The sequence below is a fragment of the Dicentrarchus labrax genome, unplaced genomic scaffold, assembly GCF_905237075.1.
Source record: "Dicentrarchus labrax unplaced genomic scaffold, dlabrax2021, whole genome shotgun sequence".
Classification (NCBI taxonomy): domain Eukaryota; kingdom Metazoa; phylum Chordata; class Actinopteri; family Moronidae; genus Dicentrarchus; species Dicentrarchus labrax.
This window is the reverse complement of record NW_026136713.1, coordinates 22642569-22670419: the sequence shown is the minus strand read 5'-3', so window position 1 is coordinate 22670419 and position 27851 is coordinate 22642569. Positions and strand designations below refer to the sequence as shown.

The 27851-nt window shown below is 41.8% G+C and overlaps 1 protein-coding gene across 1 annotated transcript; it reads right to left on the bottom strand.

Annotated features, from left to right (window-relative positions):
* Positions 1-913: 913 nt before the first annotated feature.
* On the bottom strand, positions 914-27546 carry LOC127374487 (diacylglycerol kinase theta). The gene is made up of 23 exons (XM_051419849.1): positions 26370-27546; positions 23042-23121; positions 20786-20885; positions 19941-20026; positions 18390-18515; positions 17629-17782; positions 16563-16631; positions 16119-16219; positions 14323-14537; positions 14146-14236; positions 11966-12020; positions 11445-11506; positions 11131-11281; positions 10486-10524; positions 8817-8932; positions 8575-8726; positions 8228-8376; positions 7600-7778; positions 6334-6434; positions 6016-6162; positions 5642-5753; positions 5382-5534; positions 914-5179 (listed from the first exon to the last, which is right to left on the bottom strand). The coding sequence occupies exons 1-23, from the start codon at positions 26593-26595 to the stop codon at positions 5081-5083; spliced, it is 2763 nt and encodes a 920-aa protein (XP_051275809.1). The 5' UTR covers positions 26596-27546; the 3' UTR covers positions 914-5080.
* Positions 27547-27851: the final 305 nt, after the last annotated feature.

Below are 27851 nucleotides of genomic sequence, written 5' to 3'. Positions count from 1 at the left end.
AATGTTATGACTTTATTCTTGCAATATTACGACTTTATTCTTGCAATGTTATGACTTTATTCTCGTAATATTACGACTTTATTCTTGCAATATTATGACTTTATTCTCGTAATATTACGACTTTATTCTCGCAATATTACGACTTTATTCTCGTAATATTACGACTTTTATTTTTTTTCTCACAATGTTATGACTTTATTCTCTATGACTTTAATTCCCCGCCCCCCAAACAATTTTTTTTCTCTTAGTCTGGCCCTAATACTCCGTCGTAGTTTTACATTTATTTACTTGGTAAAATTATTGGTTTTGTCAATGGAGCGCCCATCCCTTTAGTCTGTGATGTTGGCGCAATAGTAGTCTTTTTAAACATGAAGCTATATTTTTTACACATTTAGGTTTGTCAGGAGGAACCGAGCAGCAACCTGCAGTTCCTCTAACGTCCACTAGAAGCTGGCTCCAGCGGTGAGTCAGTCTCCATAAGGCCCCATATTAAAATACAGAAAATAAACATGTTTACAGCCTTTTGATCTCAGAACTAATTTCCCCATTCATGAAAACTGTACAACTCACCTGTCTAAATGATATTAAGGATTAAAGTTATGCATAATTAAGGGCGTGGTCACTCTGAGTGACAGGCGGCAGTTTCAGGCTCCATTCGGCTCCACACTGAACTCCACACTGAGCTCCACAACAGCTCTTCAGAAAGCTGTAGGTGACGTCTCTAGTTTGAGTTAAACATGAGATTCACTCAACGTAACATCTGAGAGAACAATGAGTGCAGTTTACATTTACAACCTTACAGTTGAAACTAAGCTTCTGTCTGTAAAAATATTCAAATCATCTGTTCAGTAAAACCTGAACTCAGCAAGAGAAACTTCACCTGGAGGCTCTGACTCCATTTCTCAGACAGAAATAATGACATCTTATATGGTCTTTATTATGATTAAACACATAAGAATCAGTTATTTAAACATATATATATTTATATATACTATATGTACTATATATTTAGCTTTAGTTGTTACAACATTCATAATAACCTGAACGTCACATCTAAGAGCATCTGTAAAACAATTAGTGCAATTTACCTTTAAAACTTTACAGTTGAAACCAAAAAAAAAAAAAAAAAAAAACAGCTTCTGTCTGCAAAAATATACAAATCATCTATTCAATAAAACCTCAGGTAAAAACTGAATACAGCAACAAAACATCTGGAGGCACATCAGCTCAGTAACACACCACTGCACCGGCAGGAAACACACACGTTAACACACATCAGAGCACTGAGGGTGTCCAAGCGTTTGGATGAGGCACTACACGGACTCCGGCCTGCAGACCGAACCACCGCCCGGGCGGGGCTTAATAAGGACAGGTGAGTCAGACGCTACGAGGCACGACGGGACGCAGAGAAGCAGAACAAATCACGTTAAAGCGTTTTTAACATTCAGCGACAAATACAATCAATAAAACAAAGAAAGAAAAATACTTTTTCAAAAATCTTCTGTTTTTATGGAAGAACATTTCTGCCAATGCGATGAAATAAAGTTTCCTGTAAGAAATTAGAATGAGAAACATTCTCAATATTTTAACTTATGAGTTAGTATCTCAAAATAAATACAGACAGAATTAATGACTTCTTCTTCTTCTTAGATGGAAACTCAATATGTTGACTTATTATCTGAAAATAACGAGAAACTTTCTCATTATAATAACTTATAGAATACTTTTTTTCCATCACACTGGCAGAAATGTTCTTCCATAGTTTTGGGTTCAGGAAATATTAAAAATATGCAGAAACTATTTCCCTCTAAAGGAACGATGCAATGATAAAAACATGAAATTATGAGTCTGAATATTTCATTTTAAATATCATAACCTGCAGTTTCAGAGCACTGAAGTATCTTTCCACCTTTTTAGGGAACGATTTTCAGAGTAAAAGCATGTTGATTATTTTGTAAGAAGAGCAGAAATTTGGCCTTTTTGACATTTTCCATCATCACATTCTGTCAACTGTCTAAAAATGTTAAATGTTTAAACTCAATGACTTTATTACTATTTATGGCAGGAAATGTTGTATTATATCAGTTTTATCCAACTAGAAACTTCTAACATTTGTGTAAAATCTAAGTTATTAACTATTTAATAGCCTATAAATTATCCCGACCGTTTAAATTAATACAAACACCATAAAACAGACTCTGCAGAATATTGTAAGCTTTGTTTCGGTCTGAGAAGCTCATTAATAAACTGTTCACACACCTGCGATCACACTGGTCGGTTTTACGTTGATTCCAGTTCACTTATCGATTCCACTTCCTGCTGAATCGTCACAGTCCAACAATGTCACGTTTTGTTTTTATGAAACTTATATTTAAGTAAAAGATGTTACTTTCATATCCTGTGTGAACAAGAAAAGACAAAAATAAGTTGCCCTATAAGACAATGGTGAAGAAGGGGCCATTGCTGCATTTAAGGACAGTGGGATATTATAGTTGTTACTTCTAATTCAGAAAATCTAATTTTAAAAATTACTTTTATAGTGTTTGTTTAGAGTTCGTCTCCTGCTTGATTTTCTGAAAAATGGCATAATGTTTTGACCTGTTAGCTTTAGCCTCAGTCTGTTAGCTTTAAACGTCTCTGCAAGCTGATTTTCACAGAAATGAACTGAAACCAACGTTGGCCAAAATAATTAATAATTTGTAAAACGATCGACGCAATGTGAAGTTTAAACAGTTAATAAAACATGTAAAACCAGCAGTTGTGGTTGTTTAACAGCCAGCGGAAGAAAGAGGAGATAAAACGCTGCTGTAATACACAACACTACAGTACTTCATGCATGTAATAAAACACTGTGACAGTATCTGTACAGTTCAAAGTACTCACAGAGATACTGTCAGTACACAGTGTCCACTTCAGCCCGATTCATGAGGAAGCTCAGCAGTCCATGAAAGCTAACAGTTAATGCCACTGATGTATCAGCACTCATTCTCAGATCTGTCTCCATTCAAAGCCACAAACCTTCACTGTAATCCACATGAATCACATTTACCTCCCATTAATAAAAGCTACAGTTTGTATGAACTTGGGTTTGAGGCTTTGAATAAAAACAGCTTCCTTGAATTTCAAGTCAAACACAGAACTACAACATATTGTTTGTTACCTTCTAGCACCAAAAAACATCCAAATAAATCAGTTAATGCAGAACTTGGTTTTAAAAAAAACAACTAAATATCACAACCAAAGTACAGCAATTGAATACTGTTGTGGCTACATGAAGAGCTGGGACCTTCAGATCCCTGGTCCAGTCCAGAAACTGTCCTTTAAAGACCTTCTGCATCTCCGGGAATGTGGACGAAGTTCATAAAGTCCTCCGCCGCCGCCGCCGCCGCCAGAGGCTGTGTGAGTATAAACTGGCAGTTGAAGGGCAGCGCTCACTAACGAGAAGGGGAGACTGAAATACGTTGCACCAAATTCAATTAATGTGAACAATGATCTTTGCTTCACTGGGGGCGGATAAATAAACTCACGCAGGCTTTTACATCTATAACATTCTGCTGTCGACTGATAACAGCGTCGGTGCTCAAACATCAAATAATAAAATGTAATATTTAGATCAGTGTCGGATATTAAAGGGCTTCATTGTCACACAGATATGGTCGTTATCTTACACCTGATAATGCTGATTGTGACTGTTCAAATAACTAATAATGTGTTTAATATGATCTTGCTCCTTCAGATTATTAATTAATACACAAACTACTTTATTTGTTGCATTAATTTGGTTTTGCCAAGCTAACTAGCTAACTAGCTTGGCAAGCTAATGTGTTTAGTTGATCTAGTAATGGATTTAGTTTTCTAGCTAGTGTCTGGTGCTGACTGTAATGGCAGGGCCACATTTGTCCACTTGAATTATGTTTTTTTCCTCTAAAATTGATTAATTTTTGTTTTGGCACGCTAGCTTGCTACTAAACTAGCTTGGCAAGCTAATGTTTGTAGTTTAGTTTAGCTAGTATTGTATTGCGTTTTCTAGGTAGTATCTGGCATTGTAATGGAAGTGTCACAATTTCTTCTCACATTTTAGGACATTTATATGCCTAATTTTCATTTTTATTGTTTTATTTAATTCTGTTTTGGCAAGCTAGCTTGACTAACCATATATATTTTTATTAAGATCTACACAAACTTATAAAGTCTGTGTTGTTGCAAAAGTGAAAGCTTTCTATCTGCTGAAATACAAACTGTGCTTCAGGCGTTCACAGTTTAGCTTCAGTTGCCGCTCTTTCCACAGCTCAGACTGAGCCGTTATGTTTTAAATTAGTTCCTTCACTCGTGTGAAGTTTCCAGTTTACGGTGGGCGCTGCGGGTTCAGAGAATCAGAGATTTCTTGTTGGAGAGCTTCACTGTGATGTGAATGTCTGAAACCAACGTTACCAAAGAATTTTACACCAGAGAGAAAGAAAGATCTCTGGTTTAGATAAATGTGGTTACAGCTTCTCTTCAGGAGTGCTTCAGTATATTTCTTCATAATCTCCAAAGATAATCTGAGACATTGAGGTTAGCTGCACATTATTTCTACAACTAAAGTTATAACGATATATATGACATTGAGTCTACTGCTACTTACTGTACAAATACAGTCACATCTGGACAGAAATTTATCAACTTCTGTTAAATACTTTGATTTTTTTTTTTGTTCAACTCTAAAGCTTATCCATACTGAGAAATTGTCAAAATTCAATATCAACTCTGTTAATGTATGCAGAACTCCTGTTGTGAATCGGTTAAATACTCTTGCATTCTAAGTAAAAAAGTTCATTTTAGTAGCTGAATATTGAGCGTGGTTACTGTAGTAAGTGCTTGGTCAGCAGGATGGAAATGTGATCCCAACTGGGCAAAACTCAAGGTGATCCAGAACCACCATGTGCAGGTTGTAAAAGTCGGACCTCCTTCAGTCGATCTGCGGCCCGTCAGCGTCGCTATGAAGCTGCATGAGTGAAACCACAGCTGGCTGCTGGCGCCAAAACGGCTTCCTGCAGCAGGAAGCAGGCGGAAGGCCGGACACCGATCTCCAGGTGGTCGCTCAGTGTCCTCCGTCTCTGGAGGACGGACTCTCAGAGCGTCCGTCCTTCGCACCTGAGGACTTCTTCTGCTTCTGCTTGGACTTCCTCAGCATCCGGACCTTCAGACACAGCAGAGAGACACACATTATATACACTCAGCTACAGGTGGACTACAGGTAAACACACAGTGTACAAACTAAACATAAATCACATTAATACACATAACATACACAAGATACAGATAAACTACAGGTAAAACACACAATACACCAGAGAGTATGGGTTCCTCTGTCGGAAAAGCCCTGCAGGGACAAACAGTACCTTTGGTCCCGCCGCAGAGATGATGATGTGTCCCGGCGGTTGGATCCACGGCTCTCCGTCCACCTGGACAGGTATGGGTTTACTCACAGTCAGCCTGATGTAGTTCCCTTGAGCGATACGAATCCCTGAACGCATCCCGCTCTGCACCTGACCCTGCACACACACACACACACACACACACACACACACACGGTTGAAAGCTCTGGAAGAAGCTAGTAAGTGACCCTTGAGTCAGAACGTTGTTGTTTATTAGGACTCACCATGTGGACGACACCGGTGACCCCGACCACCTCCAGAAGCCCGTCATCGATGCTCGGTTTCCCATAGCGACCATCAACCTCTGACCCCCAGAGATCAGCACCAGAGCCCCAACTACACACACACACACACACACACACAGACACACACACACACACACACACACAGACACACAGACACACACACACACACACACACACAGGTAGATAAGTCAGATCCAGACCCGACCCGTTAATATAAGACCCGCAATCCGACCTGTGCTACACACAGTCAGGTTTTTACAATTATAAGTGTGACATGTAGAAATAAAATATTTTTTACCGGTTACACAACGTTTTTACTCAGGTGGCCGACCCGGTGCAGGTGTGTGTGTTACCTGGGGATGTTGAGGAAGATCAGTCCCTCTATGTTGGGTAAGGGGACGTTCTGAGCGTCCACCTGCAGCTGAAGCTCTTTGTGGAGACTCCGGGTGTAGCTGATCTTCTGCAGACCGACCTTCACATACACTCCTTTGTTATGGAACCTGTGGGGGGAGCGGGTGAGTACAGTGGCTGAGAGGTAACAGGTACCACAACACAACGGAAGAGAGCGACAACGAATTCTGTGTTTCTGTAGGTGGGGCTTCAAATAAAGTCTATATTTGTAGAAACGTGTGTCAGCTGTGTCCGAACAAACCGAAGTGGACTGAAGTTACCTGCTGGTGAATTTATCGGGTTCGTCCTCTCGGGCCTGGTGGAAGTCGAGGCTAAGTTCTGCGTCGATGCCGAGTCCAAAGTAGTTGTTCATCTGCACAATCTGACAGATTAAGAGACAGTTACACCTGTTACAGTAACTGTTATATCTACAGTTACATGTAGTTGTATGTGAATGGCATGTTAATTTCATTTCATCAAATAAAATGTGACAAAAGATCCATTGTGTAGGGATTTAGTGACATCTAGTGCTGTACTCTGGCACTTCACCCCTCTTTTCTAAGAAGGGGAGAAAGTACGGTGTACGGTGGCCCTGAGGTGCAAATCACAACGGCAAATCAGAAAACACAACGACAAATCAGAAAACACAACACAAAAAGAGAAAACACAACGGCAAATCAGAAAACACATAGATATGGACTATTGGAAGCCCTGTTTCTACCTCTCTTAGGTATCCCACATTAACATGGACGTATTAATACAATATTTTCCTTATTTAGTGGTTTGAATTTTCAGATTTGGCAACTTGAACGCATAGGTCTGGCGGTGTTGTGTTTCCGGTTCAAAGGACGGACCAGTTCTTTTGTCCAATCAGCGACGACTCATGTCGCCCGAGGGTACCTACCTTTTCCGGTTTGGTTAATGTCGTTGTGTTTTCTGATTTGCCGTTGTGTTTTCTCTTTTTGTGTTGTGTTTTCTGATTTGTCGTTGTGTTTTCTGATTTGCCGTTGTGATTTGCACCTCAGGGCCACCGTAACGGTGGCAGCAAAACACATGAAAAAACTGAAAAGTCCTTAACTAGATCCAGTGTTTGGTTTCTCTGTTCTGGGCTACTGTAGAAACATGGCGGTTCAATATGGCGGACTCCGCCAGCAAAGGATAAAAACGTCTCATTCTAAGGTTACAAAAAGAAAACAACTCTTAATAATAAATTAATATTAATCTGAGCGAACATTTACTGTAGAGTCAGTGTAAAGTTTAAATTATTTGGAAAAATTAGTTGTGTTATGAGAAAATGTTCATGTTAGGTCAAAATTATGACATTAAAAGCTGAATTTATGAGATAATCAAGATATCTTTGACTTTATTATCAAGGCTACGTTTTCATAGTTTTGCAGACGGGTTGTCGGCTGAGAAAAACGTATACGCCATAAATGTTGAACTGATTCTCCTTCTGTCTACAGGACAGTTTCTGTTCTGTGACTCTCACAAATAGAGACATCAGCGGGGGCTCAATACGATGTTAGTTCTGACTTCAGATAAAGGACCTTGGGTGGCTCCAGGAAGCCGTTGTCCTTGCCGTCCTCAGAGATGTCCTGCGCGTCCAGCAGGATGGTCCATCTGTCCATCAGAACCTCGTCAGCCTCGTCGACAGAGACCAGGATGTGGTGGGGGTCCTCGCCGCTGTAACCTGCTCCCCAGCGCAGGATACGAGCCAGGTCGTTACCTGTCGAGACGGGACGGACTTTAGACCCGGTTTTAGTTGGACTCTTGAGTCCCAGCAGGTCTTCATAAGTCCTTCACTAAGTTCTTAAAAACTAAAGTAAATCAGGTTAAAATGACGTGATGATTTTAATGTGTTAATCTGTTGCTAGGAAACATCTTTAGCTCTGTCCAATCAACTACGTAAACAGGAAGTCACCGTAGCATCACAAGCTAGCATAACTTCCAAAAACTACAGTTTTAGAAGCTAAAAGATAAATCTTTGTAAACGTCCTAATCAACAACAACTAATCTCTATGTAAGAATTAGTTTGTGAGCTGCAACCTGTTTTAATTTAGTGATGATAAACCTTTGTAAACACTGATGTTAGCATGAGGCTAACTTTAAACTGAAGAACAGCTGCTTAAACCTCCAGGGAACTAAGTGATGAACTTAAAGTGGTGTTGTTCTGACCTGTTCCCAGAGGCACGATGCCGATGGGCGGCTCTCGACAGACCAGTTTGTGCCGGACAGCTTCCAGTACTCCCAGCACCCAGCCCACCGTCCCATCACCCCCACAGACCAGAACCCGAAACCTGGGAACCTCCCGGAACGTGTGGAGACTGGACCGGAGGAGAACATCAGAAACATTTATTTCATCAAAACATCCTGATGATCAATCTCCTCTCACAGTCTGAGCAGCAGATCAGCTAAAAATATCTGCACTGTGTTTACATACGAATCATATTTACGATATTTTAATGCCTAAAATTCTGATTATTTATTAGTTTATTAGTTCCAGGCGTGACGGCGGCTCTCACCCAGCCAGCGGTCCTCCGTTGGAAATGTCAAAGACCTGGTGAGGGTTGAGAAGTTTCCGGAAGCTGTAGAGGAGCTCTCTTCCCTTCAGACCGCCGCTCTTTGGGTTGACGAACACCAGCAGGGGACAGACATCGTCTCCCAGCTCGTTGTGCTGAGAGACAGAAAGTACAACCTCAGAGTCAGAGTGGGGACGTATGAAGTGACACATCAACAAATATCACACAGTGTGACCGTCACTTACCAGGATCTCTGGGAGGACGAAAGAACTGAGCGTCTTGTTGTTGACAGTCGTGTCTTTGGCCAACATGTAGATCCGCTCAGCTTCAGAGAAACAGGAGATCTGCAACGCCACCGCACCTGAACACAAACACACACACACACACACACACTATGATACAGCTACCACCTTAATTCTGCTGAATCAATCCAAGTTTCTTTATATAAAACGTTTAAAACAATCAGAGTGCTGCACAGACTAAAGTGCACGGCAGAGCGATAGCAAATACAGGACACTGAGAAGAAGTAACACCAATAACTGACAATGAAAGAGACTATATATAAATATAAAGCAAGATCAAAAATGTTAAATGGAGACAGAATAAAACTACTGAAAGAAACCAAAACTCATTGAGAACATGTACGTCTTGAGTTTTGTCATAAAAGTGTCAATAGAGGGGCAGCGAGTGAAAGCAGAAACTATGCCAAAGCTGACCACTGCTCACAATAGCAGGAGTAACAGATTTAACGGAGCTAACCAGCTGCTGTCAGACTATCTGTGTCCGCACTGGAACAACAGAGACTCTGCTGGAGCTTTTCACTAGAAGCACGTTCACGCTGTTTATTGTAACATTACACTCCGGTGTCTGTGGCTAACAGCTACGTCGCAGTCGCAGTCTGCAGAGTGGAGACTGTTTTATAGATATATTCATACTTAATATTAATACTTTGCACTAAAATGTCTAGATTTGGACCTGAATCAATAAACAACACAAATAAATACTTTAATAGAGACGGTGTCAGCAGAAATAAGTGATCGAGTTACTCTTCATACTCTCTACAGGGGACAGGGTTTACAGGGATTTAAAACATTTGCAAAACCCATCTGGCATCAAGTGTTTATCAGTGAGTCTCAATGTAAATAAATGACTGTGTTAGCTACAACTGTGGATCCCAACCAGCAAGGGTTGCAAGCTATGGGTCATGGGATTATTAAAAATAACTATCCACAAATACCAGGAAGTACCAGGAGTAAACAAGTCTCCATCACGTCTCCCTACAGTATGCACACAATTGACTGCAAGCTGTCCTAAGAAGTTAATGGTTTACTTTCTATATAACGTTACTTTTTAACAATGTGTTAAATCATCATGTTAATCAGCTGCTCCGACAATAGTGGCAAACTTCAACACACAGCATTTACTTCATGAAGATTGAGTGGTTAAGCTACTGTAGTATTACACAGTATATATATATATAATATAATATAGTACATCAGTTGAAATGTGGCAGACATAATATGTAAAATCTGAATAACACTAAGATCTCCTTCCATATAAGGAACCTTCACCAGTAATAACGTCGTCATTCCGGCGCCGCTAGATGGCGAGGCACCCAATCAAACTCTTATTTTGTTTGGTGACAGTTTGTAGGTCGGCGTGCTTCAGCCTTTCTTCGTGCACAGTGTTTATATGTTTTATTGAAGATTAGTCAGAACCAGAACAGCAGATGACGAGTTGTAAAGAGTCTCACAGCAGCAGTTCCTCCGTGAAGAGAAACAAAAAGCCAAATATAAAACGCTGTCAGAGCTGGTTAAGGACAGAAGAGTCGACACTTTTAAATATTTGATCACAGCACCGCACACAACCTTAAAAATCCACCTGGTATGGTGGTTTCCATGACAACCGCCTCACCTTGACTGGCATAGCTGTGGCTGACGGTGACCAGGTGACCTGCAGAGACAGACAGACAGAGGGACAGACAGTCAGACAGACACAGGGACAGACAGACAGAGGGAGGGAGAGGAGTTAGACGAGCGGTCCCGCTGTGAGCTGACCTCAATAAGAAGTGATGTTTACACACAAACTGACCGACCAATCAGAAACAGGCAGAGACTGAAGGTCCACCGATGTGTTTGTTTCACGGCCGATACAGAAACCAATTAATAGTAATTCAATTAAGAATAACCAACGGAGGAGTTGAGCTTCATTTGAGTATTTCCATTTTATGCCCCTTTATACTTCCTATACTTTGTCCACCAGACTCCATTGGGAAAAAAACAGTAATTGTACTGAGCAGATAATCGTAGAACACACTTCAAACTGGACAGAAACAAAATAGTCTTTGTTAACTCTTTCTCAGATATCTTGAGTAAAAGTACTTAGTTACTTTCCACCACTGCAGTGCAGAAACCGGAGCTGTCAGCCCATCAGACAGGTTGTAATATAAACTGTAACTGTCCATCCGACTGCAGCTACTTCCTGCTTCGACCACTGTACGACTGCAGTCTGATGTAAGTGTTATTATCTACAGCTCAGGTAGATTCGGCTCAGACTCACTCTTGATGGTCAGGTGTTCCTGGATCAGCTGTCCGTATTCCTCTTTGGTCAGCAGGGGGGGCAGTCCTCCAATCAGCAGGCTGACCTGCACCGCTCGGTTCCTGTTCTCCACGATGTAGAACCGGGTCTGGTTCATCTGACGCAGAGACGCCTGGGAGGACAAAGCATGTTAATTTCACCTGGAATACATCTTCTGTCTGAAGGTTGGACTCAAATAAACTTTATTTACCTCCCTTCATTCATTTATTTTAATTCAGCACTCTGCATAACAACATAACAGTTGCAGTAATAAAGTCTGTCAGATCTCCTCGTACCTTCCTGATCTCCTGCAGCTTGTCCACAATCTTCTCCTGAGGACTCAACGTCTGTCTCTGAACTGGAGGAGAAACAAGGAGGAGAGGTCACGACCACCTATTCTTCAGTTTAGCCTCATGCTAAATTAGCATCGTGCTAACCTCAGTGCTTACTGAATTAAAACAGGTTGCAGCTCACAAACATTAGATGTTATATATCTTAGAAATATTTACATCCACTAACTGGTCAGTGTAACTGCTGTGTGGCTAACTGAAAAACTGCTAACATCTGATAGTATAGTCTGACCTAAAACTTATATTATATTCTTATTAGAATCTGGATCTACTCTGAATGAAATGAAACTGCAGTTTTTATCATCTACGTCGGTGAATTAAGGATTTATTTCCACCAAACCAGAGTTGGTGATTGTTGGAAACACTAACAGAGACGCTTTTAATGAGTTTTATTCTGTTTCTGTCCACTTTAATGAAGTTACGATGATCTGAAGGTAAAATGAGCAACACTTGACCTTACTGCTCACCTTGCTTGCTGCTCATGCAGACCTCCAGAAGGCTGAAACTGGACGCGTCTTCTTCCTGAAACAACACGCAGTCATCAGCAGGAGCTCTGACGGACACTGAAGGTTCATTCATTCTCAGTGGCAGCGGTTGGATCTCACAGAGGTTACATTACACCGACTGATCTCTCTTTGTCCTCTCTTTGTCCATAAACACACACATCAGGAGCAGTGTGGCGTTCACTGTCTCACTAAATAAACTTACATGAGACAGAATCAGACGGCAGTCATACATTTCTATAGAGGAATGATCTAATTTTGTACATTTTTGCTTCCAAAACATTACAACATACACTGTCATTCAAATTCAAATTAGTTGATTTACCCTACAATCTATTCACTACCCTGCCTACCCACTGCATTAGTATCCACTGGGGTACAAGGCGGGGTGAAAGTAGGCCGGTACGGTCTGGTGCACCGTACCACTAAAAGATTCAGTGCTGGTACGAAGTGCCGGAGAGAGGGGACAGCAGCTGCCTGCCAAAACCCACGTTGTCTTATGCAGGTTACAGAGGAGATAAAATAACTGAGGCAGATGAAGACGAAGATGTACGCAGACTGAACAACGGCCTTAAAATAAAATAAAGAAATTGTATTAACGCTGGCGTTCAACAATGACTACAGGAAGGAAAGTTCTTTAATAAACATTTAAAATGAGACTGTACAGTAATGTAAAGGTCTGTAGTGATTGGGCTGACTTTGTTTTTATAATCAACATTTTGGTTCCATTTTATGATAAATAATAAAACATGAATAAAACTATAATAATATCACTATATACAAACTAAAAACTAATGGCACAAGCAATAAAGTCAGTTAAAACTGTTCCAGTGTTTGTGCACAGATCGGAGGTTTTAATCCGTACTGACTGGCATGCTCTGGCATCATCCGAATCCATACGGGTCCTAAATCATCCTTCTGAGAGAATTTTCTCCGGTTTCGAGACCCACAGCTATCAACGTTTCCCTCCCTCTACGGGTCCCTGTAGGCTGTTATACCTTTTACAGTAGCAGTAGGATCTCTCCAGCTGCTGTCAGCCATTGTAAAGGTTTCCATGTGCGCAGTAACCTCACTGCAGCAAATATTCATATTTAAGCAGCAAAGATAAGAACTGTAGTCATAAAGGCTGACAGAGGGAACAGAATGAAACTTTTAGCTGCTGGAATAACTTGTTACGAGAGCTCTGATGGAGTTGACGGCTGTTATCGTGCAGACTGTTTCTCTGTGTGCAGAAGAACATTCATTAACATCAGATCCTGACTGATCTGTCGCTGTGTCAGGAGACTTAAATAATCGATGAAGACGCTGCTGTGCCTCGTGCATTAAATACACACAGTGTCTCATAATGAGGAGACACTTTCATCCTCCTGCAACCAGCTGCTATTAATCAGAATTTTATCATTTTTATGGCGTTATAACTACGATCTGCACATCAGCACTGTAAAAACAAATGTTTAGTCTCAACAAAAAAACTGTTTGTATCAATCTTATTGAGTTATGGCAACGAATGTACATTGAGTGAGAGGAATTAGCTTTTCCCCTACAATCAAAGGTATTTTTAATTAGCACTTAATAGTTGGTTCTTAACAGTTTTTAAGTTGTTTAGGCTACTTATCAAAATTAAACTGTTCCAACTGGTTTTTCCACGTTTCCACGATGTTTCATGACGTTCAGTTTTATTCCAACTACTCGGACAGCTATAAGAACATGCGCAGCGCTTGGAAGGGTGCATTTGATTTATTGTTCCCATTCTTGTTTTTGATTTCTGAAATGACTGCGAGGCACTGACACCGTTTAAATCTGTGTTCTAATTTCTTTCTACACCCTGAGTGTGTTCAGGCTACGAAGCTGGGTTTAGACGTACGGGCAAGAACTTTAATCTAATTTCACCCCTGGTTACAAGTACGGCAGCAGGATATGGTAAAAACATCATATTGGAATTATTTTGACTGATATGATTTGTGATTAGTGGGAATGATCATTTTTACATCACAGATATAATTTTTGACTTAAAGAACTATTTTTAGTGGTCTGTACCAAACAAACGTGTTGTATTAAATCTAGAGATGAGGAGGTGAAGGAATCACTGCAGACCTGCAGTACTTTATTATAATGTACTGTGAGGTTTTACAGTTTGGTTTCACCTGTCTGTGGAGCTGACTGAGGACCTCAGTGAGGACTGAAGCTGCCGTACTGCTCTCAGATACGGAGACGGAGACGAAAGCGGCGCCCGACCTGAAACACACAGCAGGTGAGGACATCAACATACTGCAAACACTCAGGTAGGACAACAGTGACACTGTAGGCTTCCGCTGTCTCACCTGGGCCAGCTTGCGTGCACCTTGATGATCTCAGAGTCTCGCGGTTTGGCCCTCAGCAGCCAGGCCTCGCCGCCGTCCTTCAGAGAGCCCCTGTTGTCTGAACCACTGTTACGGTTGAGGATGTCGTCGCTATGGAGACGCTGCAAACCGCCAAGCTCGTGCAGCTCGTACTCCTGAGGTTCGTCGGGGAGGTAGAAGGCCCTCAGTGCCGCCTCCTGCAGGACGACACAGGTACTGCAGGTTTAGCAAGTGCCACTAACATCAGTAGTAACAGTTTCAGAAAGGGGTACAATGAAGTCTGCAGACAAGAAAACCCAAACATTTCTTTAAATAAATGTCTAATCAATTTGTTTTATTGAACTGAACTGAGAAAAATGTTTAGTGTATTATATTATATTATATATTAATATCAAACTAGATTCACAGAGATTTAAATAAAGTTGAGACAGTCTTTAGCAGCCTTTACTTGGACTGATGCTCAATTTTAGCATATGTTTTATTAAAATTAATTACACAAAACATAAATCTAATTTCAGTTTAGGCCTCCAGCAAGCTATCTGTAGCTAAGCTAACTGGGGTTGTCCAACTAGCTGTGTCTTGGCGTTGCGGTGTGAGTCTGGCGTTGGTTGCTTCGTGGTGTTTGCTGATGGGCTGATTTGTAAACAGCGAGCTAGTTAGTAGCATGGAGCTAATGGTCCTAATAAAATGTAGGATCATTGCAGATAGTAACGTTATTCTAAATATGATTGTCAGTTATTTTACAGCGTTCAGTGTTTGTTGGCCGACGCCCAGGATGCAGTTCACTGGGTTTCATGTCATTTGTAGTAGTAGTAGTAATAGTAATAGTAATAGTAGTGGTAGTAGTAGTAATAGTAGTAGTAATAGTAGTAGTAGTAGTAGTAGTGGTAGTAGTAGTAGTAGTAGTGGTAGTAGTAGTAGTGGTAGTAGTAGTAGTAGTAGTAGTGGTAGTAGTGGTAGTAGTAGTAGTAGTAGTAGTAGTAGTAGTAGTAGTGGTAGTAGTAGTAGTGGTAGTAATAGTAGTAGTAGTAGTAGTAGTAGTAGTGGTAGTAGTAGTAGTAGTAGTAGTGGTAGTAGTAGTAGTGGTAGTAATAGTAGTAGTAGTAGTAGTAGTAGTAGTAGTAGTAGTAGTAGTGGTAGTAGTAGTAGTAGTAGCAGTAGTAGTAGTAGTAGTAGTAGTAGTGGCAGCAGCAGCAGTAGCAGCAGTGGCAGCAGTAGTAGTAGTGGCAGTAGCAGTAGTAGCAGTAGCAGTAGCAGCAGCAGCAGCAGTGGCAGTGGCAGCAATAGTAGCAGTGGCAGTAGTAGTAGTAACAGTAGCAGTAGCAGTGGCAGCAGCGGCAGCAGCAGCAGCAGCAACAGCAGCAGCAGCAGCGGCAGCAGCAGCAGCAGCAGCAGCGGCAGCAGCAGCAGCAGCGGCAGCAGCAGCAGCAGCAGCAGCAGCGGCAGCGGCAGCAGCAGCAGCAGCAGCAGTGGCAGCAGCAGTAGCGGCAGCAGCAGTAGTAGTGGCAGTGGCAGTAGTAGTTGTAGTGGTAGTAGTAGTAGTAATAGTAGTAGTAGTAGTGGTAGTAGTGGTAGTAGTAGTAGTAGTAGTAGTAGTAGTAGTAGTGGTAGTAGTAGTAGTAGTAGTAGTGGTAGTAGTAGTAGTAGTGGTAGTAGTAGTAGTAGTAGTAGTAGTGGTGGTAGTAGTAGTAGTAGTAGTAGTAGTGGTAGTAGTAGTAGTAGTAGTAGTAGTGGTAAAAATACTAGTGTGTGTTATAAGGAAGAGGTCGAGCTCTCACCACCACTTCCTCATTCCTCGTGGCTCGAAGGATGGAGACCAAACGGAAGAAGCCGCGCTTGACTGCATCATCGCCATCAAACACCTTAAGAAACTGTTTCCCTGTGTACACACACACACACACACACACACACACACACACACTGTAAAATCTTGCAACAACTTCCTCTTCAGAGACACTGCAGGTGAATAAGGTAAAAATGTTAACTAATTGTAATCAATGTGCAGATGTTTTCATGACTGAAAACTACTCTCTTGATGTCCGATGTCTGCTGCATCATCATCAACATTTCCCCCCAAATTCAGCCTGATTGATTTAAGATCTCTACTGAAATCCTGCAGTGGGTTGCTCAGAAAAGCTCCTAAAGATCTTTGTAAAACTTATTTGGACCAGAATTCAATGTATATACTAATTATATAATAATGATAATATATGTGAACTGACCTGACTCTGCAGCAGCTGGCTGACTGTCTTTAGACACAGCAGCAGAGGCATCAACATCATCTGAGTTATCTGAGAATAAAAACATGGAAGGAAACAGAGAGGAACAAGGATGGGGCATTAATACACTTCATCACAGATCTCCAACATCTGGAGGAACGAATGTACTCAAGCCCGTTTTCTTCAAAGCAACTTAAATACAAGTGTGACCACATTAACTGAATATAACTGAGGCTGTGTGTTGTGTGTGTGACAGTTTCTAACCCGTTTCTATTCTCATAACTGTTTTTAATTATGATGGTTAAATGAAGGACAAACAAATAATATAAATATAGTTTAATAGTATAGTTTAAATATATGAATTTAAAAGGACAGTTTGCCCCAAAGTTTATTAAACTTCATTGGAAGTTCAGAGGACCCAGGTTGCTTCCCTGTGGGTCTCCACAAGTTATTGAGGACAGAAATAGTGTGTTTTTCAATCTTCAACATCCAATTGTAACAGACAAAACATAATTTTTAGGAATTATATTGGAGAGAATGCAGACGTCTCTACGGCCATACATTACACTTCAACCGAGAGAATTAACCACACATACAGATTTATTTATCATTGTTAAACATTTGCTTTCACTTTCATCTATTTTACCAAGAATTAAAACAACTTCTTAAAGGGTCAGTTCACCAAAATCACAACAAAAACATGTTTTTCCAGCTGCTCCTGGTAGAATCTCACTATGCAGTGTGTTTAAACTAAAAGATTTAAATATACTTTCAGTTCTCTGCGTGCCGAGCGTTCAGACATTAAACCTGTTGTTAAAAAACTGCCTCACAAACAGTCTTCATCGTTAACGTCAGTGATGCTGTGAAAAACATCATTTTTAGTTTCACAGCTCAGACGAGCGAAGCTGTCAGGAAATGAGCCGAGTGTTTGTGGTTCACGCAGTTTGTGTCAGCAGCATCGCAGAGGATGTGGTTGTGTGTGTGTGTGTGTGTGTGTGTGTGTGTGTGTGTGTGTGTGTGTGTGTGGTTGTGAGTGTGTGTGAGAGTGTGTATGAGTGTGTGTGTGTACCCAGGTCGTGGCTGCAGCTCTCGGTGATGCGGTAGCAGTGCATTTTGCTGAAGTTTCTGGAGTCGAGGCGGACATAGGCCGGATGCAGCAGCATGCAGCGCAGACGTCCCAGAGTGCACTCTGGTGGCACACTGAGGTAACACGCGGCGTGGCTCTGCAGGGACAGACGGACAGACAGAACTGATCAATAATCAATCATTTAGGCATCTAATCTAGTTGTTTAATGTGGTTTTAATGTAGTTCTTATTCATGTTTTTTCCCTTTTTATATCCAGTTTGGGGCCCCTGCTGTCGGCCCCTATTACCTCCAAGTTCCAATGAAGTCGTAAAGACAACAGCTTCATCAAATTTCACATGTATCGTATTTATTATATAATATATTAATATAAAACTGGAACAGAGCCTTAATTAGTATTACTGGTAACACCGGTATTTACCCTACTAAATGGATGCTGTGAAAAAGGTCTGAGCAAACATTTTATCACCTCCTTTCTTCTTTCATCTAGATTGTGGTGAACAAAACACAAATATTTAGATAATAAGAGGCTTTAGTCTAAACTATAAAAGTGTGGAGGACACGCCCACTATCCCCGATGACAATCATTGGCTGACGTAATAACACAGAACTGTAATCTGTATTCTGATTCATTTGGTACAAATTCCTCATCAAATGAGCAATATAATCAAATGACCACAAACCAGCTGACACACAGGAGGTGTTAATCGGCCCCTGATTGCAGCATTATAAGGACTGGTTCTTACCGTGATGCCGCACCACTCGCACCTCATCCCCGCCATGACGTCAGACGAACCGCAGGACCGCCGACAAACCTCGCACCTTGCCGCTGACGCTAGGTTACCCTCCCTCCAGTGGTGGTGGAACGTATCCTGCAGCGACAGAAAGTAGATCCAGGGTGAGAGTACTGAAACAGGTTTACTGATAAAGAACTGAAAATATTTCCTCCTGTTTGTTTGATAAAAACTACAGAGAGCAGCTGCTTCATTAAAACATGAAACTATATATCTGTGACGTAATGATTCACGTCTTCAGTAAGAACCAATGAGCCACAGACAGGAAGTCAGAAAGTATTGAGAGAAATAAATCAAATATCTTCTGATGGATCTTGACAACTGGTTTCCCTCAACAGTCAGTTGGGAAACCAGTCTGACCCCGTCTCTGCTGCTGGTTTCCTGCCATCATCAGAGCTTCACGCTATTGATTTTAATCAGCGGCTGCGACCGATCGATCAGCTCTGATTGATCGCACACACTGAACAGAGCTCTTCGTTCAGTGGAAGTCTTTGATTAAACAGTGTGTGACAGCAGCAGGTGTCAGTTGATCAGTGTGACTGAACTCTGATCAATAACAATCACATCAGTCATTAATACACACACACACTTACAGTACAATGTTTCACCGACTGTAAAGTCCTCAGCAGCAGGTCAAAGGTCGCAGCTGTGGGGATTTATCAGCCAGGTGAAAGGGTCAGGTGCGTGTAGCTGTGGGTTATTGTAGTTTAGCTGCTGATTGGACAAACTCAGTCAGCAGGTGGCGCCGCAGCAGCGCCACACGGCTCATGGAGGTTTGATACCGAAGAAAGTCGGTTTTACTTTACTATGAGCTAAGTTAGCGTAGCTCTGATCAACCAAACTCCATTCAGAAAACAAGCATTTTGAAAGTTGTTAGCTCTTCGTCTCGCAGACCGACAGAGTCTAAATTCAGACTGTTGAAAACCGCCATGACGTCGTTGTTTTAGCATCATTTTGATCACTTTATTGACATTAAATCACAGAAACATCTGTTTATTTTAGGCTCATACCGCCGTTGCAAGCTGGATTAAAAGGCTAATATTTGCTTTTGGTGGGAGCCGTGCTGAGTTTATCTATGACTCAGTGTGTGATTAGTTTACAGTAACACGAAACCTTCAACACGTAGCTGCCATGGACTCAACATGACGAGGCAGCATGTGGACACGGGGGGGCGTGTGGCAGCAGGTGGCATTAAGATTGTGTCTCAGCTCTTCAGTCGTACCCAATTTATACAATTCAACATTGTTTATGGACCTCAGTCTGCAGAAATACTCAATTACACTAAAATAACACATTTAGAGACTGGTGGGTTCCCATAGAATCCATTTTCATTCAGATATCTTGAGGTCAGAGGTCAGAGGGATCCTTTGAAAATATAGCACAACAAATTCAACTGTCACCGTCTTCTCTGCAGGAGGTTCAATGACAATAAAACAACGGTACAGAAGTTTCATTAATTAGTGAGAAAGCAGAATTATTGTTAAACGGGGGGGGTCTCCTCACCCGCTCCAGAGAGACATCCAGGTGAGACTGGCGACAGTCGGCACAGCTGAACGCAGCACAGTCAGCATGGACGTGCAGCTCACACACTGAAACACACACACACACACACACACACACACACACACACACACACACACATTACATTAGTAAAGCCAGTGTTTTATGAATGTTAGCACACAGTTTTTATTTTGTTTTATGATTATTATTCTTCCTCTTTTGAATGTTCTTGTTGTTCGTCATCCATCAATATCTCATTGTCAACAGTTCCCAATAAAATCTGACCCCAGTGTTTACTGTCAATTATCCAAAAACATTGTCTGAGCGGGCAGAAACAACAAGAGGGAGGAAACGATTGCTGTTTTTTATCATTTGGGTGAACTGACCCTTTAGTAACAATATCTGATATTTATGTGAATGAATTTATTTCCTCCGTTCACACAAAGCATGTATATTTTTATTGTTTAGTCTCCTGTGTGTAAACAGTAATGTAAGTAACACATTTATAATAACACTTTTTCAATAAAAACACTTTTTATGAGTGAAATTATTAATATAATAAATAATATTTTGCTGTTTTTCACCTTCAGATCACAGCAAACAATTAATGAGACATCACAGGCACAAACATCTTTTTATCAGGCTCATCAATTTTAACATTTTGGGCTATTTTTGCCCAAAATGCAAAAAAGAAAATTCAGACTAGTGGAAAGAAAACTATACATTCAGGTGTTTAATCATTTCCTCCAACTGTCCCTCACAGTGTTGTCGCACATAAACTGATATTTACACATAAACAGATCAGATTCTGGTTAATCTGGTTTTACTGGAGATGAAACTGGTCTGACCTTCGCAGCGCAGCGCTGTGCTTCCCTCCGTCTGCTTCCTGCAGACGCAGCAGAAACGTTTCTTGTGACCCGCCGGACCGAAGCAGTGAGCCACCGGGACCTGCAGGGGGCAGCGACAAAGTCCGGTTAACACAACTGAAGAAAACGTTAAAAACAGGACGTAAATACTCATTAGGGTATTATATATAATACAATATATAAATATAATGTTAATACAGAGAAATTTAACACGAGTTGGACACATCCAGTTTACCCAACATCTCAAACAAAAACATCAGATGATCTTATTAAATATGATGAATTATTGATTAACTGACCATAATAACCAATCTCAATCTAAACAATATATCATCTTTTAGGACCTGAAAGGCTCCATAATTTAACCCTCTGAATGCCGCCATTTTGGATAATAAGTACTTTTAACTGAACCTGTATGTAGGACTTTCATTTGTACTTTTACAGTGTAATGAACTTTCTTTTACTGAAAGCTCCTGAACTTTCAGTCTGTGTTGATTCTAGCGCCCCCTGTGGACAACAGCGGTTGTGTTTCTACCACCTTGTCTCATTGACTTCAAGGGGAATCGACCCTGTTGCAGACATTAAGAACTATATGAGGTGTCCTGGTAGCTCACCTGTAGGGCTGCCGCCCCCCTGTAAAGTGGAGTCCAAAAATATATTAAACATTTCTTGTACTATGTTTAAGTGAAATATCTAAGGAAGAGGATTAGGGCCACATGGAAATTGTATTTGTGTTCTGAGATTAAAGTTAAAGAGGTTAAAGTCAAAGTTTTAAGTTTTAGAGTTTAATTCAATTTGATTTTATTTGAATCCTAACAAGAGTAACAAGAGAGCAGGTCTAGAGCTAAAGTCAGAATGAATGATAAATAGTAAAAGGACTGTACTTTAGCACCTTTCTAGTCTTCTGACCTCTTAAATTCACACATTCACACACTTCTGACTATTCTGAGTGCTTCTTCCGCTGCTGACTTGCTCTCGCATTGTGACTGTCTTGTTCTTGTTCACTGAACCATTTAAATGAATGAACGTACTTGATGTTTTCCAGAGAAAGAAGGACACTCACAGGATGGAGAGAGTTCAGATCTCTTTCTGACTGAATCTCGATGGTTCAATGTTGCTTTAAAGGTTACGAGCCGGCCCCGAATGTGACAGCAACAAGAGCCGTCACTAAAACAACATGACACGTTATGTAAGAGCGTGACATGTTAACATCAAGCGCGGGCGACGGGGCCGGAGCCCAGGGGCCTCTGAACTCACGGGGCCTGCAGCTGGTTTAAGAAGTCCTGCTGATGGACGAACTCACGACCCCAAATAAAAAGTAAACCCAAATTTATTATATATTTTTAAATGTCATCTTGTTTTTTTTATCAGATAATATTTGATTGAGGAAGAATTCTTTATTTAACACTCATACATTGAGCTGTTGGAATATTTTGTTTAAATTATATCCCCAAAAATATGGTATTATTTTACAGAAACACAGGTGACCTGCATATTGTGGAGGCGACCCACCACGCCTGAAATAAAGACAGCCCCCTTTGAGCATTGAGAGCGTGCAGTGTCCCTCAGTCTCATTTCTTCAGGTATCTACAAATCCGAGACTTCACCTCTAACCTTTGGGTTCGATATGGATTCATATTTAAGAGGATCAATCTCTAGACTGTATGTGATCCAAAACACGGGTGTGCCCTCATGTGACCTCTTAAAGCTTCTTGGGAGAAGGAGTTTGGGGGAGAAATATCTATAGAATTTGCCTCTAGCAACCTAAGGTAGCTATTCCATAGGCAGTAGAGGAAGTCACTACACTACAACCCGGTCACTCTCTGCTCACACACACAGATTATACACACTGATTATACACACTGATTATACACACTGATTATACACACTGATTATACACACTGATTATACACACTGATTATACACACTGATTATACACACTGATTATACATATGGAACCTTTCGGTATAAATGAGGTTTTTTACTTTAAACTTCATTATAAAATAAACATCTACAGCAGCAAGATTCTTCCAGAAACATCAGATATGATAATGAAACATTCATACTTTAATCTCTGATGAGAGCAGTGAACACCAGCCCGCTCTGTTGCTGCTGTCGGTGTTTATTGCTGCTTTATTGATCGTGCAGCAGTCAGTCGGGCTCAGTGATCGGGCTGTGCCGATCAATAAACATCATGTTGGTGCGTTAAGGTTGTCTGTGAGGCCGCTCATTACTCACCCGCACCAAAGATGGAGTCATGCAGGAACAAACTGAACGCAGCGTCTTCAGGCATTTCTCGTGACACATGAAGTTACACACTGAGGAGGAGACAGAGGGAACAGTCAGAGGCCGCTGAGCAAGGCACTAACACCCTGCTGGGTACAGGTTCGACTCCCTGCAGGTACACAGTGCTGCTCACCATCATTCTATGGTGTTCAGTTGGTTTAAAGTTCATAATAAATGTAAAAATATATCAGATTTCACTTCAGCTTTCAAAATGTGAAAATAAGTCAGAACTCAACCCGAACTGAAGACACGATAAAGAAACTGTAAACTATCTGTGTGTGTGATGGACATTAAGGGGGGGGGGTACGATGACACCATGAGACGACATACATCTGTCTGCTACCATTAGAGACTCTGTTGTACAATTTAAAGCCCCTACAAGGAACTCCACTGAAACTTTATGCTGAGGTCTCAACCACGTTGGAAAAGTGACTCCAGATATTCCTGTAAAATAAATAGAAAATAGAATGTTGTTATAGGTTAAAGCAGGTACTTTTAGCTCTGCTGGGATTTACGTGTACTTGTCCACATGATAATAACTTGTACAAATGATTATCCTGTGTTCGTAAGATAAAACAACAGATCATCTTTCAGGACGTTAAAGGCTCCAAACTTTATGCCAGTTTGCATAATGAGTACTTTTACTTTTAATACTTTAAGTACATTTTGCTGTAACTTGTTAGTCACATAACATCCTTATTGAAACCCGAGTGGTTGTTGTCCCTCAGTTGCTGTGGGTCTATTATAATTAATAACTATTATAATGGCCTGTCGTGCAGAGGAGTCACACGTACTGTAGACATGTGGTATTGATAGCCGAGGTGTCGTTCAGTGAACACTCATTAAAAGAAGGAACAGCTTTCTGTCTTCTCTTTGCGATTATTTAAAGAATGTCTTTATTGTCATCAGGACAAAAGGAGGAAACTGTGCAGAGTTCAGATAAACGCGGGGTTCAGGGTTCCTACTTGAGCCACTTTAATACAGAATAAAGGATATCATGAAACAGAGTAAAGCTTTTAACTGGAGGCACTTTAGATAAAAATGTCTAGAAAGTGTTTCGGTTAAATACGAGTGTTACTGCATCGACACCCTCCACCACTGACGGGGGGGTTGTGGAGCTTTTTGTTTGCTCTGTCACACCGCGGTGAACCTCAGGTTGGCTCTGACCAGTTTCACACACTGAGTTCATCATCAGTTTCAGCTCACCACCCTCAGCTCGGAGAACCAGATCAGCCTGTTTATATTCCAGGAGACCATCTGATACAGAGAATTAATACGACTGACTCAAACACAGTCACAACTTCATTTCCTGAACGACACGTTTTAGAGTCGACTGGTTTTATTCACACAGAGTTCAAATGTCAGTGTGACACACACACACACACACACACACACACTAATGTATTAATGGAACAACAGAAAATAACTGTAATAAATAAATGATAATAACAGTTAAATATGTATTATCAAATATTCTCTCTTAAGTCAGAGGAAGTAAAAAAGTCAGTCACCATTTTTAAGAGCCTGAGGTGACATTTTAAAACTTTGGAGGCCTTAAAGAAATTAAATATTAATATTGTGCCAACAAGGTAATGTTGTGAGAAAAGTTTTTATCTTGAATGAAGATAATTATCAGATTACGGGACTTTAGGACCTCCATAGTTTTGGACTGTTGGTCGATCAAACGTCACTTTGGGCTGTTGAAAATCATGACCGACATTTTCTACATGTTTTTCCTCTGACATTCAATGGAAGAAATTATTAATTATAAATCAATTAATTGAAAATCTTAATGAAACCAATCAGTTGTTGTCCTACAGGACTCCCCTCGGCCTCAAACAGCGACAACAACAAAGCACAAAGGATCCTCTGTAACTCTCCTCTGGCTGCACGTCCACGTTACTACCATCAGTGACGTCATCATTAATGACCTCATCATCAGTGACATCATTAATGATGACGTCGCTGATGATGACGTCACTACCGCAGTCAGTTAATGGAGGATAAAACAACCAGAGTAGGTTGTAATAAAGTGTAATTCTCCTTTAAGAGGTGAGTGAGCTCATTAATGTGTTGGTGATGTTTTATTGTGGCGGGAAATATTCTCAGGCAGATGACATCACAGCGTTAATCCAAGTGACGGCTTAAAGAAGGAAAGGTTGCGTAATGTTGTTGTTGTTGTTGTTGTTGTTGTTGTTGTTGTGCTGCAGCTTTTAATGCGTCTGCAGCTGTCGATGATGATGATGATGATGATGTTGATGGTCATGTCTCTGCTCCCGGTCACACACAAACACATCTCCTGTTGCCATGACAACCGGAGGAAGTAAATCACGACTTGACTGCAGCTCTGATTGCGCAACACTTCACACACACACACACACACACACACACACACACACACACACACACACACACACACACTCCACTCTGCCCAGTAACCCACTGGTTGTCCAGTTCGTGTGTTGTGTGTGTGTTTGTTTTTTTTGGTGTTGTGTTGTGTGTGTGTGTGTGTGTGTGTGTGTGTGTGTGTGTGTCTGTGTGTGTGTGTGTGTGTGTGTGTGTGTTGTCTTGGAGCTGCCTCAGTTCGCCTGTTGAATTCATGATTAAGTCGAGGCTCAGTGGGAAAGAAACTAAAAGAAACTGAAGGAAAGGAAACAACAAAACAGAAAAGAAACAAGAAACAGGAAAGAAAGGAAACAAAAGAGGAGGTAATGAAAGAAAAGAGGAACAGGAAGGAAATAAAAAGGGAAGCACAAGAAAAGGACAAGAAATAAAAGGTGGAAAAGGGAAAGAAACAGAAGATTGGTAAAAGTAAAATAAAAGAAAGAGAGAATAATAAAGAGAAAGAAGGAAACAGGAGGAAAGGATGAGGAAGGAAGAGAAGCAGAAGAACAGAAAAGGACAGATGACTTCCTGGTTGCAGATGATGCTGAATGACTTTGAGTACAATGACACAGAACTACAGCTGATCCTGGTCCTGGTCCTGATCCTGGTCCTGATCCTGATCCTGATCCTGATCCTGATCCTGGTCTGTGATCCAGACTGGATCCAGTCTGGATCCAGTCCCAGAGACCAGCTCCATGTTAATCAGAACTGCAGGTAGAAGCCTGACTGGAAGTAGAAACACTTTACAGAACCAGGCAGCGGCAGCAGCAGCAGGGTTGGCGGTTCGAACCCCAGTGGGAGGCCCAGTTAATGCACTGATGTAGAACATGACTTTACCATCAATAATTGATTATAGATTATAAATAAAACACCAGATACTCTGTTGTGGTCTTACCTTCACACAGGAAGCCGATGAGCCCCCAGATGAAGTCGCTGCAGCTGTGGCAGTAGGTGGGTTTGGTCAGGGTGACTTTCTTCAGGCAGTGGCCCGGTGCGGAGCTCTGGTACTTGGGCCGGACACCGGGAGACTGCTGTGCCCTCTTCCTCACGGCCATGGGGCTCTCTGCCCGGCTGTCCGCGGGGTCGGGGTCCGCCGGTCTGGCCCGGCCGGAGTCCGCCATGTCCTCCAACACACAAACACACCGACAGGAGGGCGACAACACTGGGTATACCTACTGCACTGGTGCAGACAAATCCTGGATCTCTAGAAAATATTCCACCCCCAATGAGGAGACATCCCACCGGGCCGGACTCAGCGGCTCAGCCCGGCGACAGCGCGCCCTGCTCGGTGTGCGTCCTGGAGCTTCCCCCGCTGCAGAAGCCTCAGCCAGGTCCAGAAATACAGAGCAGGCAACCAGCTCACGACTTTGTGAACCAAACGAGATTAGTTTTCTTGTAAATGTGACGTCGTTAACCGCCGGTAGAGAGTCATCCCACCGGCTGGACCCAGCGGTGCCACCCAGCGGTGCTGCCCGGCAGAGAGAGCGCTGCGGCCGGCGTGTCTCCCAAAAGCTCCCCGCCTAAAAACTGTCTAAATATTAAACCTGAAATATTTACCGTGTATCCACATTACTAAAACAAACCGCGGGTGTTACGGGGAGGCCGTAATAATCTGGTTTAAAGCCTCTTCGACGTCGTCATCTCGCGGTGGAGATCGTCCACCACGCCGAGATCAGAGTCCCTCCGCCCGGAGACAGCGGTGCCACCCAGCGGCGCGACGCGGAGCACGGGGCGCCGCGCTCGGCGTGATTCCCGGAGCTCCCCCGCTCGGGAAGCTGGATGAATAATAGATGAAATATCGATCCGGTAAAGCTGGATGCTGAGTGTGTGTCCGCGGCGGTTTTGAAGTGAATGAAATTGATGAATGATGTTATTTTCAGTCAGCCATTCAGCCTGAAAGCAGCAGCTCCACATCCGAGAGAAAGAGGTGAGAACCCGGGTGGGAAAACGTCCGAAAGCCGCCGCAGGGCTCCGGATATAAACGTTATTCAACAAGTGTGAAGGCAGCCGGAGGGGGGCCGCTTTCATTTCGGGTTTCTTCTTCCTTCTCCGAGGCTGATTCTTCTTCCGCATCAGAGTCTCCAACACTGATTTACTCCTCCTACCTCCCCTTCATCCCCTTCCCTCGCCTCCTTTCCTTCCTCCCTTCCCTCCTTCCTCTTCATCACTGAAGCTCTTCTGAACCTCCTGAAGTGAATGAATGATTCATAAACAACATCACCTGTCTTCCTCCCTGTCTTCCTCTTTTCTCTTTCTTTACTTCCTCTTTTCCTTCACTTTCCTCTCATATTGCTTCTTTCTGTCCTGTTCAAGGTTTTCTGACACTTTGATGTATTAAGATTTATTTGTCCTGATTTTGAGCTTTAGGTGACAAATA

Bases quoted from the DNA above. Each gene is read 5' to 3' on its own strand.
- LOC127374487 (XM_051419849.1), bottom strand. From the start codon at position 26,595: ATGGCGGACTCCGGCCGGGCCAGACCGGCGGACCCCGACCCCGCGGAC. The intron at 6,435-7,599 runs GTCCTTTATCTG...TTAATCTGTCAG, and splicing joins GCTTCCTGGAGCCACCCAAG to ATTGTGCAGATGAACAACTA. The intron at 5,535-5,641 runs GTGAGTCCTAAT...GTGTGTGTGCAG, and splicing joins TCACCGGTGTCGTCCACATG to GGTCAGGTGCAGAGCGGGAT.